Raw genomic sequence first — 14914 nt, forward strand, 5'->3', positions numbered from 1 at the left:
TGTGATCCCGTTGCCGGTCCCCGGTCCGGTACGGGGGCAACACTGAGGGTTGCGATCCGTTGCCGGACACGGAAAAAGACAAAAGACAAAAAAAAAAAAAAAAAGATCCCCTTACTGGTCATCTTTTAAAAATAAATAAATAAATTTGTAAAGGGTTAAAAAAAGAAAAAAAAGATATTCAACAGAAAACTTAATTAGCCTATGTTCTAGACCATCAGTAGCACTAATGAATGTACAGCCTCTGTAAACTCAAAGAATATATTATTGTCCCTCTTATCCAAGGCAATGATGAAAGCCATGTATGAAAACAGTCCCAGGAGTCATTAATCACCACCTTAGATTTGGTCCTACAGAGCCCAGGATGCTCACCTTCACACCAATTGCCTTAAAGAGGGCAGGATGTCTCAGTGGCAGCTCCACCATCTCCTTTATCTGAGCTAGCTGCTTCCTGCAGCCACCAATGTCATCATAGCCTACTTCGTTCAAGGATTCTTCCTCATCCTGAACATAGAGGAAAGAAGGCAGGCAGGAATACAGTGTCAGAAAAAGCTGAGTTTTTCCAAATCATGCCACTATCTGGTATGAAAAAATCTGCTGTATGAGTGTGAGAAGATTCTCTTCTAAAGGGATCCTGCCTCAAAGAACAGCTATAAAAATCCCACGGCAAACATTTCTAGCACAGCCTTCCCCTTTCACTGTTCTTCATCTTACTGGCAAGGGGTCCCTAAAACCTTAAGCTAGAAACCTTGAGAACGGGCAGAGGTCTAGATGCCATCATCAACTCTACACTAAAATTTATTCCAGTCACTTACACCTTTTGGGCTCAATCTAAGATTTTTTAAATTCCTGGTATTAGGTACTTCCAAGAAACAGCTAGGCCCAGAAATTAATAGCTAAGAGGTTTTCCACCTCTGGAAAGAAGCTTAGTTCCAAACAGCACCCAGTCTTGACAGCTACCGTATGACTGCCACACTGAGTAATCATGAAATCAGGTACCAGGTACTAGGATCAGGGAAAAAACTCACCTCTCGTTTGATAGGCTCCCCTTCACAATGGATCACTGTGTCTGGAGCAACAATACAATAAGGGCTGGGATCTGTCTCCACCACTTTGAACTCTACAGCACGCATCCCACCCCGGACAAGGAAAATGTCTCCTATGAAAGAACAAGGAGTACAAGAGCAGTTAGAGGTGGCACAATAATTGTAAGATCAAGTGAAAATTCTTCATCAGACCCTGGGGTATAAAATGCCAAGCTCACTACATATTGTCCTGTTCCCATTCCCCTGTACCATGTCTTAGTAAGCACCAGGAAAGAGAATAAAGCTAATCTGTGAAGAGTCCCTCTGCCTCTCAAGAGGACAGTGAACAAAACCTGATATGCCAGAAGCCCATAAAGTTTTGACTACTGGGATATAGGTAGCCCAAGTTTTCACAACCATCACTAATGGTAGAACTGTGCACTGTAGACTGTGACACAGCCAAAACAGACCACCTTCTCCTTCACAGATACACAAGAAGATAGCTTACTCTCCTGGAACAGAGAGGGAGAGAGGGAAGACACACGAACATGTATACAGTATGCATCTGTGTGTGCATATATGAAATATGAAAATATGTAAACCTTGGAACAAAGATGTTCCAAGGTTTACTCCCTACAAACAACCATCCTTAAGCTCACTCCCTAGAATTATCTCTCACCTTTCCGGATGGGTCGATAAGCTTCCAGGAAGTATGGCTTAAGGTATACCTCGAAGAGATTGCCAGTGATGCCTTCCACTGTGTCATCAATGGGTAGCACATGGATACGTTTGCCGTACTTCACATCAGGGCATGGCTGGATGCTGAGGATGACAAGCAGACTCACATTACCAACCAAACTGCAGCCCCAAGCATTGGGCGTCTGAAAGGGCCTGGCACAGACAGCTGATGGTGAGCGAAAGAGAAAAGGAAGGGATGGCTTTAGGTGAAGAGAGGAAGGAAAGCAAGGTGGGAATGAGGGCAAAGGAACAGCCAAGCAGAACTAAGACAGATCACACTCAGGGTGGGGGTAGTAGGAAGAGCCACTAGAAGAGGCTATTAGGGCAGCCCATTCCAAATCAGTGAGCCAAAATCAAGAGCCACACATTTAGAAACTCCACAAAGAAAACATGTAGAGTCTTCAATGACAGATATCCAAGCATAACCCCTTCTAGCTAGTATTTGTGACCCAGTATCTCAGCTGGGTGGTCAGGTCAGAAAACCTTGAGAAAGTGACTAACCAACCCCAGAAAGAAAGCCACACAAAACTTAGACTCTGTGAAAAAGAATCAGAAGCCTACAATGATCCTGGCCAGGTGATGGGTGGTTGGGTAGTAGTGGCAAGAGATAACTGCAAAATGGGAAGCCTCTTGCCTAAACTTATGTAGGAACAAGCAAAATCACTCACACTGGAGCTATCCTGTGTCTGGCTCCCACTATGCTTCTCTCCTAGGTTAACCCAGGTCCTTAAAATACCTGCTAGGAGCCCATCTTTCATGCCTACACCCCACCTCATTCTGGCCCCAAAACAGCCATTAATTGAACACAGTAGTGAGAGCAGTGAGGTTATTCAGCAGATACACACCCTCAAATGGCACCCTAAACCAGTGTATCATGTATGATAAGTTACGCCTCAGGAAGGAATAAATAAAGCCATTAAGAAAGTCACAGAAATGCCAACTTGTCCCATCGGCCATGCAGAGGTGGATTTTGAAGTCCCAGGAAGGCAGAACTGAAACCTAAAAACAACCCTGAAGCAGAAGTCTTCCCATGGCCAGAAGGCTTCCTGTATCTGCAACTGTCAAGGACTTCATCCTGCCTATAATGCAGTCTGTCACTGGCCTCCCATCCCTGAGGGGCCAAGAACTCCACACACACCTGATAACATCCCCTAGGCGAACGCGAAGGTTATTCCGAACAACTCTATTCATTCGAATCTTCTCATCAGAACATGTGTCATCAGAAAGCACAATGCACACAGCTTCCCGCCTCTTCTTTCCTTTCAGCAACACTGTGTCACCTCGGAACAACTGCAGTTCATCCATCTTGGGCTGAGGAAAGAAGGTTAAGGCTTTTGGGTCATTGGGCAAAAGGGGGTAACCAGCAGTGCTGGAGGCTGGGATTCCCAGTAAACCCTACTCTATCCGTGATCACTGCAAGAAAAATGAGAAAAGAAACCTGGGAAAATCCCACAAGTAAGTGCAAAAAGTAAAGACTGAACTATGGACCCAACTTACCTGAGACAAGGACACCACACTATTGTCCTCATTGATGGCTTCATCAACAATTAACCGATTAGGACGGTTCTTCTGTTTAAGAATGGCTGTTGATAAGTCATCACCTTTTGAACTAAAAGGAGGAGATAAAGTTAGTCCCAAAAGATACTCCAGTTCCAGGGCCCCACCAGTCTCTAAAACACACTTAGAAAAGAAATGGTGGATAGATGGAAGTTGTCCCTATACCAAAGAGCTCAGATGAAGAAAATTCAGCCAAGGTCACGAGGAACAATATCTAGCATATATTACAATCCTCATGCTAGCAGCTCTTGGTATTCTGAGCAATGGTTCTGCAGCTATAAGGCCCCAAGTGATCCTGCCCCAGGTTGAGGTAACTACGGCCTAAGAAGAAGACATAATAGAAATGGAGGCTGAATAGCAATTAGAGAAATTAAAGTAGTCTTAGACTATAAATAATAGTGGTTAATGGGGTTGGCCAGTTAGCCTAGTTGGTTAGAGTGTGTGCTGATAACACCAAGGTCAAAGATTCAATTTCTGTACTGGCCAGCCCCCTGCTCTCCACGCCCCTCCCCCCAAAAAAGAATAGTGGTAAAGAGCAGGGGCTCTGTGGTTAGACCTGTTGGGTCTAAATCCCAACCCTGTCACTGCTTAACTGTGATCTTGGGCAAGTCAGTTAACCTCTCTGGACTTTGATGTCCTCGTACCTGTCTCAGAGGTTTATTGTCTTAGCAAAATAATGAATGTAAAATGCTCAACACAATGCCTTGCACATGGCATTAATGGTCACCATGATTAGCACTGCAGAACAAAGCACAAATAGCACTTTCCTTGCTAATCTTCCAGAGAAATAAAGTGAGCCCAACAACTTCCCTGTTACCCCAACAGCTCAGGGAGGCCCCAAGTCCCACTAAGCAAAACTGGGGACAATGAAGCAGAATCATTAGCACTACCCTCCTTATAGGCTAAATCTGTTGAATGCCAAGCACAAAGAAAAAACAGTAACAGACACATTTGGAAAAAAAAAGTAACCGACCTGGAACCCTCAGAAAGAAGCTCAAGATCAAAGGAGTTTCACAATAATTTCTTTCCTTCTTTTTTTTTTTTTCAAAGATGATTGGTAAGGGGATCTTAAACTTTGACTTGGTGTTGTCAGCACCATGCTCTCTGAAGTGACCAACTGGCCATCCCTATATAGGGATCCAAACCCGTGGCCCTGGTATTATCAGCACCACGCTCTCCCAAGTGAGCCACGGGCTGGCCCATGCCTCACAGTAATTTCTGCAAAGGAACACAACTCCATGGAGGTGGTTCAAAAAGTGAAAACCAAGAAATGCTGAAATCCCTTTCACCCAAATCAAGGTTGCCTGAATCTAAACTCAGTTTCTATCATTTCCTAAAAGCTAGAATCATTCTCCGGACTGTGACACCAATTTCTTACCTAGCTCATCTCTAGCCTTCACTTACTAGACTCAGTGGGCTCTCCCTTTGAAGAGCTACCTTCTCTTAAGAAAGTCTCAGGAAAACATGAGCATTAACCCAGATAGGGAGGCCAGACAATGGAGGAAGCAAAGAAAAAAAAAAAAAAAGAAAATTATGTCTTCACTCAACAAATTAATTAATGAGTATCTATTAGGCACCAGGCGCTGTTCTAGGTGCTGGAGATACAGCAGTCAACACAAGACAAAATAGTATTCCCATTAGAAATATCTTCACAATTTGCAAGAAAAGAAGAAAATATGCCTCTGCTCTAGAATACCAGCTAGGGAGCTACGGTGTTTTTTACATTTTTTGGTCCTGATACACCCGAAAAAATACACACCCTATTCCTCTAACAAAGTGGTAAGCTTTCTGCTGACCCTCACACATAAGTTACATCTTTAACCACTGCCTTTAAACTAGTTTCCAAAGGTAGTTTCCTCAGCTCAAACTTGCCTCTCCCATCCCAAAGTTTGCCACTCTGGGTACAATGCTGCAGAGCAGGCAGACTTCTAATGCTTATCAACAACCTGGAGCTCAAGTATGGTCAATGTGACAACTGAAGGCAATGTAAACCCATCAGTTCTCCCAAACCTAACCATCAAAATACCGTTCCAGAGGCTGCCCATCTTCCTACATGATCTATAGGACTGAGGCTGGAGAAAAATAAAATGCCAGATGTCTCTAGTCATCATAGTTTGTATTTTAATCTCAAAGCTACGTTCTAGGAAAACCTCCAGTCTGCCTACCGTTCCTAACCCTGGTTCTGGAGATGAGTGGTATGTTCCTCCCTTAAGGTAAAATTCCTAATTTCCCATCTATCTACCCAGATCAGACGTGGTAATCTCTAAAAGAGTGAATTCAGCCTGACCATGGGCCAACAGCAGTTGTGGATAGCTCTTTTGGACATCCCCCACTGTCTTCTGCATAAGTCGGGTCCTTTCCAGAACCCCAACAGGCCACAGGGAACTTAGAAGGGGTTCAGGTAAGAGTCATCAAGATGACTTAGAGATTAGAAACTGCCTGTGATGCCAGGTTCCAAGGATCTTAGATTTGTATTTTTGAAAACAAAAGACTGATTGGCTATAACCTGAGAATTTTTTTTTTTTTTAAAGATGACTGGTAAGGGGATCTTAACCCTTGACTTGGTGTTGTCAGCACCACGCTCTCCCAAGTGAGCTAACCGGCCATCCCTACACAGGGATCCCAACCCGTGGCCTTGGTGTTATCAGCACCGCACTCTCCCAAGTGAGCCACGGGCCAGCCCTTAACCTGAGAATATTTTAAGTATTAATAAATAATCCTTTTAAATAAGCGACTGAGTAATACTTCATTCCAATTCAGAAACTTGAGAAAAAGGACACGTCAAAAAAATAATCCCTTCAAGGCAGGAAGGTGATTTGCATACTAGAGTTTCCACAGGCTGGCTGTGTCTTTTTTTTCAGCACCTAAATCTCTCCATCCTAAACTGAATGGGCTGAGGTGGCCAGGTTTTAGTTGATGTTTTCCTGAGGAATGGAGGTAGGAAGAGAAAGTCCCAGAGCCGAGAGACTTCCTCAACATAGCTGCTTGGGGAAAGGGAGGGGTGTGTGTGTGTGTGTGTGTTGGGGTGTGTGTGTCTGTGTGTGTTTGAAGACTTAAGGAAACTCTAACCTGCATACCACTAAAGCTGAAGGCCCATAAAATACGAACTCAGATTCGAACTTTAGCAAGAACCTAAAATAGTAGAAAAAATTCCTTTCTCCCCACCCCCAGGTCATAACATCAAGGGAAACTGGCTAAAATTTTCTCGTATGAAAAACAGGCATAAAATAGAAGGCCAGAAGCCCTCTCCCTAACATCCCCTCACTACTCAGGTCGCAGACGATGCCACCCTCCGGGCACGGCGACCCGCTTCCAAAAAGGCAGCCGTGAGCTTCCCTGAACTCGCTGTGCCTTCCCCCGCCCCGGCCTCCGCCTGGGTCCCTGGGCTCCCGAGGTCTTCACGTGGCCCAAAGTCCACGCCCACCGGGCCCGGTTTGGGGCCTTGGGCTCGCGGGGCCTGCTCTCTCCCGGGACCGAAGGCCTTCAGCGTGTGGTGAGCCGGACTGCAGACGGGCGGGCGCCCCACGGCGCCGGGGCTCGGCGCCGGGGCTCTGCGCCGGCAGTATGGGCCCAAAAGACCTCGCCAGGCCCGGACGGCCGTTCCGAGGGAGCCAATCAGGTGGGCCGGGGCCTGCATGACACAGCACGATCTGGCCCAGGCTCCGACCCGGGCCCAACGCAAGCCCCGCCTAGGGGGCGCACGGGGGCGCAGCCGGGCCCAGCCGGGCCCGCGTCCCCTCTTCCGCCCCTTCCACTCCTTCCCGGTCTCCTCTCAGACGAGCCCACTGCCAGGCCCCGCCGGGCCCACCCAGCGCGGCGGATCTCGCGGTGCGCGCCCCCGCAGAGGGGGGCGGGCGCGCGTACACACTCACTCAGCTCCGGAGGCCATGACGCGCGCCTCTCCCGGCCGGCGGCTGTGGCGGCCCGCGGCTAACGGCTACAAGGGGTGGTAGGCGACCGACTGGGCCGGGGCTCGGCTTCCCAAGCGGGGGTCGAGCAGTGGCAACAAACCCGCAGGCGGCCTCCCTCTCGCTTCCTCCCAGCGGCACCGGGGAAGTGGGCGGGCGGGCGGGCGATGCCGGCTCCTGATCCTTGAGGGGACAGCGGGATGGACGACTCAAACGGCGGCTGCAGGCGCTTCGCTGAGACTGAGCCGAGAAGAGCCGAATCATCGGAAGGAAAGCTGCTCTCACCTCAGCCAATCAGCGCCTGCCCTGGGGACTCCCTCCCGCCTCTTCGCGCCTCTCCCCAGCAACCCGCGAATGAGAGCCAATCAGAAAATTCGTTTATGGCCTGGCTCCCGCCTCAGGGATGCAACACAACTAGTAACGCCACGTAATTGGCCGAAACGCTACCCTTCCTCGACGATTGGCATTCTCGACCAATCAACGAAAGGAATAGGGCCAGATCGACTAGTAAAAGGAGAGCCTTTAATCCCTTGGAGGTGGACTCTCCCATTTGGCTCCAGTTCATTGGCTCCTGAGTTTATCTTCCTGGAAGAACTTGGCACAATGGATTGAACCCTTGTATTAGTCTAGTCCTGTTGTAATAATAACCTATACACCCATCTTCTCCCAAAACCTGGGGATCCTCTAAGCCTCCACCACCACCCTAACCCTTCTCCTTGCTCCTTCAAAACGCTGGCTTCAGCCAACCCAGGTCTTAATCCACTCTACCCTCTTGTCATTGCACCTTCTGGTAACCCTAATCCCATTGGTTTTGCAGTTTCTCAGCATTTGGGGGGTGCATGCTGTCCTTACCATAGGGTAGTAATATTAATGATTAGAGGATGGAGGGTACCGTGGTACTCCCCAGAGAGGTCAAAGGGCAACCACAGAACACAGAGTGATCAATAGAGCACAAAGCAGCAAGAAAATTGCATGCTGGGACTTGAAGTCCTTGGGCCCAAAATGATAGCTGGCCTTGACTGTAGTTAATAGGCAGCTCTTAGTGGCATGCTGAATAATTTACCCATCTTCCCCTACCCACACAGACACATTTGACTGAGACAGGTCCAGTTTCTAGAACTCGAGATTAGGGAGGGAGTCAGGAATCACTCTAAGAGACTCAGGTTTACCTGTCCCTCCTCTCTATCAAGTACCTGCCCCTGTCCTGAGAGGCCTGTCTAGACCACTCTCCAGACCCAACTCCACTTACTCTGTCACTTAGTACAGGATCCTGAGCTTTAGGGCTCTGCTTTTAGGCAATGGGAAGGACTAACGCCACTACTTTCAGAGTAAGAATTCCCGTAGCCTTGTCCTCATACCCATATCTCAAGTTCACAAGGTAGATGATATTGGGAGAGAGCATCTTAGACAACCAGCACTGAACTAGGCAGTTGTGAGCCTTCCCACTCGAGTATATGTAGTAGGCAGATGAGAGATAAATATGACATTTTACTCAACACAAGAAAAGGGAAAATAGGAAAAAAGGTGCCATGAGCAAAGGTGATGAGTTGGTGGCAGGGAATGCTTCCTCCAGAACCAGAATGGCAGTAACAAGGGAAAACTTTGCAGAACTACCACCAATCTCACCAGTGCAGGAGTTATATAGCAATGATCGGCTCTAGCCATATTCCCCAAGGATGGTAAAGCAGAAAGCCCTCCCCACAGAGATGGCCCACAGGGGCCCTGGCTCAAGCACTTGGAAACATGGCAGCTACAGGTCACATGGCTCCAGCAGAGATGTCCGGAACTCTTCAAGGAGGGCTTCACGGTCAGGGGGATGGATCCAACTCAAATAGGTTTGTAGGTACAGAGGGAGAGACCTAGAGAGCAAGAAAGTGATGCTTTTCTTGAAAGAGTGAAAGATAGGCAGAAGTTGGGCAACCATTCCCTCCCTTTCATTCCTTACCACCCCCAAAAGGCCCAAGGACTCTAGGATTCCAACTGCTCTTCAGTCCCAGGCCAGCAGGCCTCACCCTCACCATACAGTATCTTCCTGTGGCAACTTAGTTTGGGCATCCAGCCTCCACCAGAGAGCAGTGGCCTCATCCCTCCGATCCAATTTCCTCAGAGTCTGAAGCAGGTGAAAGGAAGCATCTTGATTACCTGTAACACGACCCCAGAGTACAGTGTTAGAACTTGACATAGTCTTTTTATAAGCATCAGTTTTTAAATTTATTTATTCATTTTAATTATTTTTTTTTTAAAGGATGACCAGTAAGGGGATCTTTAAAAAAAAAAAAAAAGAAAAGAAAAGGTAAGTGTCTTGCTACACTCACACATGGAACCAGGGGTAGATCATCCTCAAACATTCCTATCCCAGGATCTACCACCAGCCCAGTACAAAGGGCTCAGCGGGCTCTGCTCCTACCAAACCTACCCAGCACAGTCATAGTCTTTGTGTCTGAGGACATTAGGAAAGACCAGGGAACTCTCAGGGGCCCTGCATACACACTTGTATATGTCTGTATGTACATAACTGGATATATCTCTAAGTATATACAGCACAACACCATTCACCCCTCCAGTCTGGGAATACCACCCTTACACTTATGCTTAAGTACCTCCCCCATGGGCCTCTCTGTCCTTGCACATCTGTGCATAGCTGATGTAATGCAAGTATACATACCTGGGCACATTTGAACACTGAGGAGGAAGTCCTGTAGAGCTTTGGTATCCTGGCCACTGGCTACCCATTCTAGTCCACGACTAATCAGGGCGGCTGCTCGAAGCTGTTGCAGCACCACATCCGACCTACAACACTGCTCACAGTAGGAAGGTGCCCCTAGGGACCACCCCCACAGTCAAGAAGTGTCTTCCCAGCCACACAGTCATCGAAACCCCAAGTCCCCCTCTTTCTCTTCTTATGTCCCGAGTCCCATTCTCTTATGTCCAGAGAACCCACTTCTACCACCACCACTTCCAGTAGGTAAAAAGAAAATTGAAAATCTAGATTACCTTGTTCCTTGACCTTAGGAGTGACCCGGAAGAGCAGCTCAAGGCACCTGAAGTGGGACATGGAGCAGGGGTGAAGAGGAATCAACCTCAGAAACTTTGACGAGTGGGTAAGAATGGAGCTTACCAACTCAGGTCCCAATCAGAAAACCATTCCTCCACACCTTCCCCAGGACCCTGGGTAGCTTCCTCGGCTCACCAGCTAAATTCACTAACTGCCTCCTTTTGGGCCCCCAGTTGTACCCAGGCCTGGCCCTGAAGCAGGTGAGTGGCAGAGACCCAGAGTGGACACTGAGGAGGTTCCCTGGTTCCTTTTCTGGCATCTTCCCACAGCCAGGACATCTTGGGAAGCAGAGATGATGTGCGGCTGAGCAGCTCCTCACATACGGTCAAAGCATCCTGGGCTTGTCCTGCCTGGATCAGTGCTGCTGCTGCTTCCAAGAACACCTCAGGCATACAGGGGCCTGAGGGGCAGGGAGGTGGAGAGAACTGGGGTGGAAGGAAGATGCAGTGTCTTAAGAGGTATGAGCCACCATCCCCAACCTCTTCACCAGGCTCTGGTACCATGCATAGACCTGGCCCCCCAGATTGGACAGACAGAGGCAAAAACAGAAAATAGCAGTCTTGCTATATCCCTTAGTGGACCCTAACCCTTCCACCTCACTGCAGAGAACCTTGAAGACACACTCACCCTTGGCTCTGAGTCATCCAGCAACAGGGCCAGCAGGTCCAAGTAATGCTCTGCAGCATCTTCTGCCCTGAGGAGTCATAGCCCATGAACCTCGCCTTAGACCCCAGCAGGGCCTTCCCTCCAAGGGGTCTGGTAAGAATATTCTCTCTTAGCTAAAAAAAGGATGCTCAAGGGCCTTGAGGAGTAGAGAGAAGGTGGGTCTTAGGGCTCCAATCCTGGCTCAGTATGGATCTATCCCAATTACAAAATGGATTGGGGAGACTTCAGAATTTCAAAGACAGAGGTTTAATATATCGGTGAAGAGTACTCGGTTCAGGTTCAGCAGCAAAGTAGGAGGCTGAGGAGTGGGGATCTCTGTCTTGCCACTATCTCATTCTTCTCCCAATTCATGAGAACAAAAGCAGAGTCACACTTCAGGGAAGGCATCAGAAGTGGAAAGAGAAGCTTAAGTGAGCAAGGGAGAACCTCACCTCCCTGTCTGTAGGCATCGGCTTGCTAGCAGGTGCTTGGCCTGACTCTGTGTGCCACAGTGAAGGGGTGAGGCTGGGTCGGGTTGTGGGAGTAGCAATTCTACCTCAATGAGAAGTTGGGGAGCTTCAGAGCTGTGGGTGACACTCAAGGCCTAAGAGAGACAGAAAGAAGAAAATATATCTATAATCTTTGGGAGCCACACTTCCTTATACTTGTATCTTGACTAGTTATCCCAACACAAGCACCTCGTAATCCACCCTGTATCTTCACCTGGCAGTTCCTTACCTCAACCAGCAGCTCCAGACTCTCCAGCTCTGCTGCTGTGTCCCCCAGTTGCCGATATAACCTGGAGGCCTCCAGAAGTGGGGGACCCCCAGCTGATCCCCCTTTCAGAGCTGCAACCAAGTATAGCAGTGCTCTCTGTGGATTTCCCTAGAAGGGTGGGTGTACAAAGGCCTTAGCTACCCTCACAAAGCAGAAAGCTGCCCATAATGCCCATGGTTTCCCCCAACCCACCTTAGGACTATCTTTACCATCTTACGGAGACAGGTCCCCAGGGCTGTGTACACCTGGACCAACACAGGCCGTGGACATGGACCTGAGGCCGCTTCATGCAGGCTGTTCAGTGCCCTGGGCAGGCTCCCTGTGATCAGATCCTGGAGGCCTGGGGGCAATCAGGGTGTGAGCTTAGAGAGGTCCACAGGGCAGGGCACAAGATGGAGAACAAGTATCCAGAGAAGCTCCATGGAGCTGAATGGAACATGAAAGAGAGGGCATGAGCACTCTCCTTAAGGAAGAAAGGGATGAGTCAGGTTGCTAGCTGACCTTGGCGGTAGGCAAATGCTGTCAGAAGGACATCCCTCAAGCCCCGGGCATCCTGCAAGGTCAATGGGGCATCTGATTTCTCGGCTGGGGGGCTCCAAGTTTTTAGAAGCAGCAATAGATGCTCAGAGGCTCTGCTCTGCGGAGAGAAGGACAACCAGAGGCTCCAAGCCTGTACCCACCCCCTTTTCTTCATTCTTAGTCTCTCCTGGCTGGACCTGGAGTTTAAGGGTCCTTATGATTCCTGTTCCCTCAATTCTAAGAGATAGATAACTGTGGGGCAAGGATAAAGGGAGGAAGAAAAAGTGGGGCAGTGATGATCGATGCTAGTGTACCTCTTCACTCAGAATAAGCCCATGAGGACATGGGGCAAGGATCATGTTTGGATTACCAATGAGAAGGCTGAGACTAGGAGGTGACTTCAGCAAGGTCGCAAGAGTCCTAACACCACCTGAACTCATTAAGCTATTTTTTAAAATGCTCCCAAGAAAATCCCACCAATGAGGTACTAACCACAGCAAGGTCGCCCAAGAGTCCCTGAGAGAACCCAGGTTTTCTGACCTCCAACCCAGCAGCCTTTATAGTATATAATGATGCTACTGCAGCAGGGGGGAAGGGAGGAGGGAGGAGTAAAGAGGGAGGAGAGCTTCATTTCCAGGTCACTTCCCCCATTACCTGGCTGCCATTCAGGGTCTGCAGCAGCAAAGCCATGTCCCCAAGACGGTCAGTGCTCAGCCAGAGGGCAGCCTGCAGGCCAGCCAGGAGGTGCAGCACAGGGAGCAACTCCGGCAGAAGGGAGGAAGCACGGAGGACTGAGTCCCACAGCTCCCAGAGCCCTCGTTCCAACCTGGGTCCCAGCTGCTCCTGGGTTGCCAGCACTGTAAAGTACACACACACATAGCTGAGGTAGGACCTCATCCTCCATCTCCCCACATTCTCTGGCTTTCCTCATCTGCAGGAGCCCAGAGGTCACAATAATAGTACCTCAAACTGGTCTGAGGAACACATGGAGGATCAGAAAAGGTCATTTCTGTCCATGGAGGTGACAGGTTTTGTTGCTCCCATCCTTACAAGGGCTTAAACTCAAATTGAAGCTGGCAGGGGCATGGGAGGAAATCTGTGGCCCGCACCTCTCTCTAGGCCCTGTTGGATATCCTGGGCCTGGTCTTCAGTGAAGCCCTGGGCCAGGCTCACCCTCAGGATAATGAAGTTGCAGATGACGGTCAGCTCCAAAGGGAGAACAGGAACAACTGCAGGGAGCCCTGGAGCAACAAATACTGGTCTTACAGACCACACCCCCGTGAAAGATTCCCCAAATAAGATCCCAACTTAGAGATCACCCGACCCGACTCCAACCAAAACAGCTTAAATAAAATACCCACACTTCAGACAGAATCTGGAAACGGACAGAAAGTTCTCCTTCAAACCATTTCCTCAAATGCCACCGTGTGTGTGTGTGTGTGTGTGTGTGTGTGTGTGTGTGTGTGTGTGTGTGTGTGTGAATCTGGAAAGGACAGAAAGTTCTCCTTCAAACCACTTCCTCAAATGCCACCGTGTGTGTGTGTGTGTGTGTGTGTGTGTGTGTGTGTATAAGGAGGTGGATTCGTCTGCACAAAGACCATTCCACCACAGTTCCCTCTGCGCCTTAAACAGGACCCCCTGTCCCCCCAGTAATCACCTCAATCCCAGAAATGCAGAAGAGGAAGTGTTCTCTGGCTGTGGAGGAGAGCTGACCATTCTGGGGAGGACCCTGGTTACCTTGCACACTGTGGAGGAGCCCCCTGAGCCCTTCTAGTGTTTCTTGAGCCAACTGCTGTCGTCTCAGAGACAGACCGGAGTCCTGAGCCACCTGCCAAATGTGGAAGGGGGTGTCACTGAGGATCAGTCTGTCCCCTTGCAGCAGTGGTGAGGGATGCATTATCTAGTCATGTCTGGCTTTTGGGGGAAGGTCAAGCTCAGCCCCTCCCTGTTGGCTGGGGTAAATCCACTGCAAACCCACTTTCTGGGATCTCGAAGGTGCAAAGCGAATGTCCCAGCAACCGTATTACCTTGGCCTGTCGAACAAGCCAGTCATTCTTTTCCCTCCACAGGTCCAGGCAGCTGGCGCGTGGCTCTGAGGAGCCCAGACGGGTCTGGTGGGACATGGTGGCTGATGCTGGGCTCGGACACCTGAAGGGTGAGGCTAGCCCACCGAAGTCCCCACCCCAGCGGGGACAGGCCTGTGCGCTTCGGGATTCCCCGCTGCGCTCAAGGTCCCAGCCCGGCCGGCCCACCTTTTCCAAAAGAAATGGGTCGCTCTCTCCTCGCTGCCCGCCCCGGCTCCCGCCCTCGCCGCTGGTTGGCCGGGCCCGCAAAACTCTCGGCTACGGTTGGTCCTCTTCAAGAGTTCGTTCCCGCGGGAAACTCGGGGAAGAAACGAGTCCGGACCGCCCGGAAAGGGAAGCTGAGGCGGGCCAGAGGTACGGAGCGTGCCCGAGTGGGGATGCACACGGTTCGCCGTTCGGCCTGCTCGGCTGTTGCGGAGGCCACAGCCTAGAGCAAGGGATGTCACAGCTGGTCTCGGCACCAGGGTCCGAGGCTCTGCCCTTCGCAGCCACACTCCGAGCTCTGTCTGGGTTTCCCCCAGCGGCGGGGGGGGGGGGGAACCCCGCCCCCCCCCCCCCCGGGGGCCGGCGGGGGGGGGGGGACCCCCCCCCCCGACCCCCCCGGGGCAG

General features: G+C 50.0%; 2 protein-coding genes across 3 annotated transcripts in view; both read right to left on the reverse strand.

The window, feature by feature from the left end:
- Positions 1 to 7572, reverse strand: part of VCP (valosin containing protein) — a 15526-nt gene extending 7954 nt beyond the window's left edge. Inside the window, exons 1-6 of the mRNA XM_008582411.1 lie at positions 7190 to 7572; positions 3258 to 3369; positions 2899 to 3071; positions 1702 to 1844; positions 1026 to 1156; positions 370 to 501 (exon numbers count right to left, since the gene is read on the reverse strand). Of these exons, the coding sequence (XP_008580633.1) occupies positions 370 to 501; positions 1026 to 1156; positions 1702 to 1844; positions 2899 to 3071; positions 3258 to 3369; positions 7190 to 7206 (708 nt within the window). The 5' untranslated portion in view covers positions 7207 to 7572. The remainder of the gene's footprint in view (positions 1 to 369; positions 502 to 1025; positions 1157 to 1701; positions 1845 to 2898; positions 3072 to 3257; positions 3370 to 7189) is intronic.
- Positions 7573 to 8693: 1121 nt separating this feature from the next.
- FANCG (Fanconi anemia, complementation group G) lies at positions 8694 to 14688 on the reverse strand. Of its 2 annotated transcripts, none has more exons than XM_008582412.1 (14): positions 14249 to 14688; positions 13959 to 14049; positions 13331 to 13462; positions 12876 to 13078; positions 12204 to 12339; positions 11912 to 12042; positions 11664 to 11810; positions 11378 to 11529; positions 10908 to 10974; positions 10416 to 10705; positions 10220 to 10266; positions 9891 to 10046; positions 9244 to 9367; positions 8694 to 9084 (listed from the first exon to the last, which is right to left on the reverse strand). In XM_008582412.1, the coding sequence occupies exons 1-14, from the start codon at positions 14342 to 14344 to the stop codon at positions 8976 to 8978; spliced, it is 1881 nt and encodes a 626-aa protein (XP_008580634.1). In that variant the 5' UTR covers positions 14345 to 14688; the 3' UTR covers positions 8694 to 8975. The 2 variants fall into 2 exon arrangements, 1 of the variants encoding a protein (XP_008580634.1); XR_551201.1 differs by having other exon boundaries at positions 8996 to 9084; positions 9171 to 9367.
- Between the last annotated feature and the right edge of the window lie 226 nt (positions 14689 to 14914).

The sequence above is a fragment of the Galeopterus variegatus genome, unplaced genomic scaffold (genome assembly GCF_000696425.1).
Source record: "Galeopterus variegatus unplaced genomic scaffold, G_variegatus-3.0.2 Scaffold2606, whole genome shotgun sequence".
Lineage (NCBI taxonomy): Eukaryota > Metazoa > Chordata > Mammalia > Dermoptera > Cynocephalidae > Galeopterus > Galeopterus variegatus.

Bases quoted from the DNA above. Each gene is read 5' to 3' on its own strand.
- FANCG (XM_008582412.1), bottom strand. From the start codon at position 14,344: ATGTCCCACCAGACCCGTCTGGGCTCCTCAGAGCCACGCGCCAGCTGC. The intron at 13,079-13,330 runs GTGCGGGCCACA...TGTACTTTACAG, and splicing joins CCAACAGGGCCTAGAGAGAG to TGCTGGCAACCCAGGAGCAG. The intron at 10,047-10,219 runs GTAATCTAGATT...GGTGGTCCCTAG, and splicing joins TCCTAAGGTCAAGGAACAAG to GGGCACCTTCCTACTGTGAG.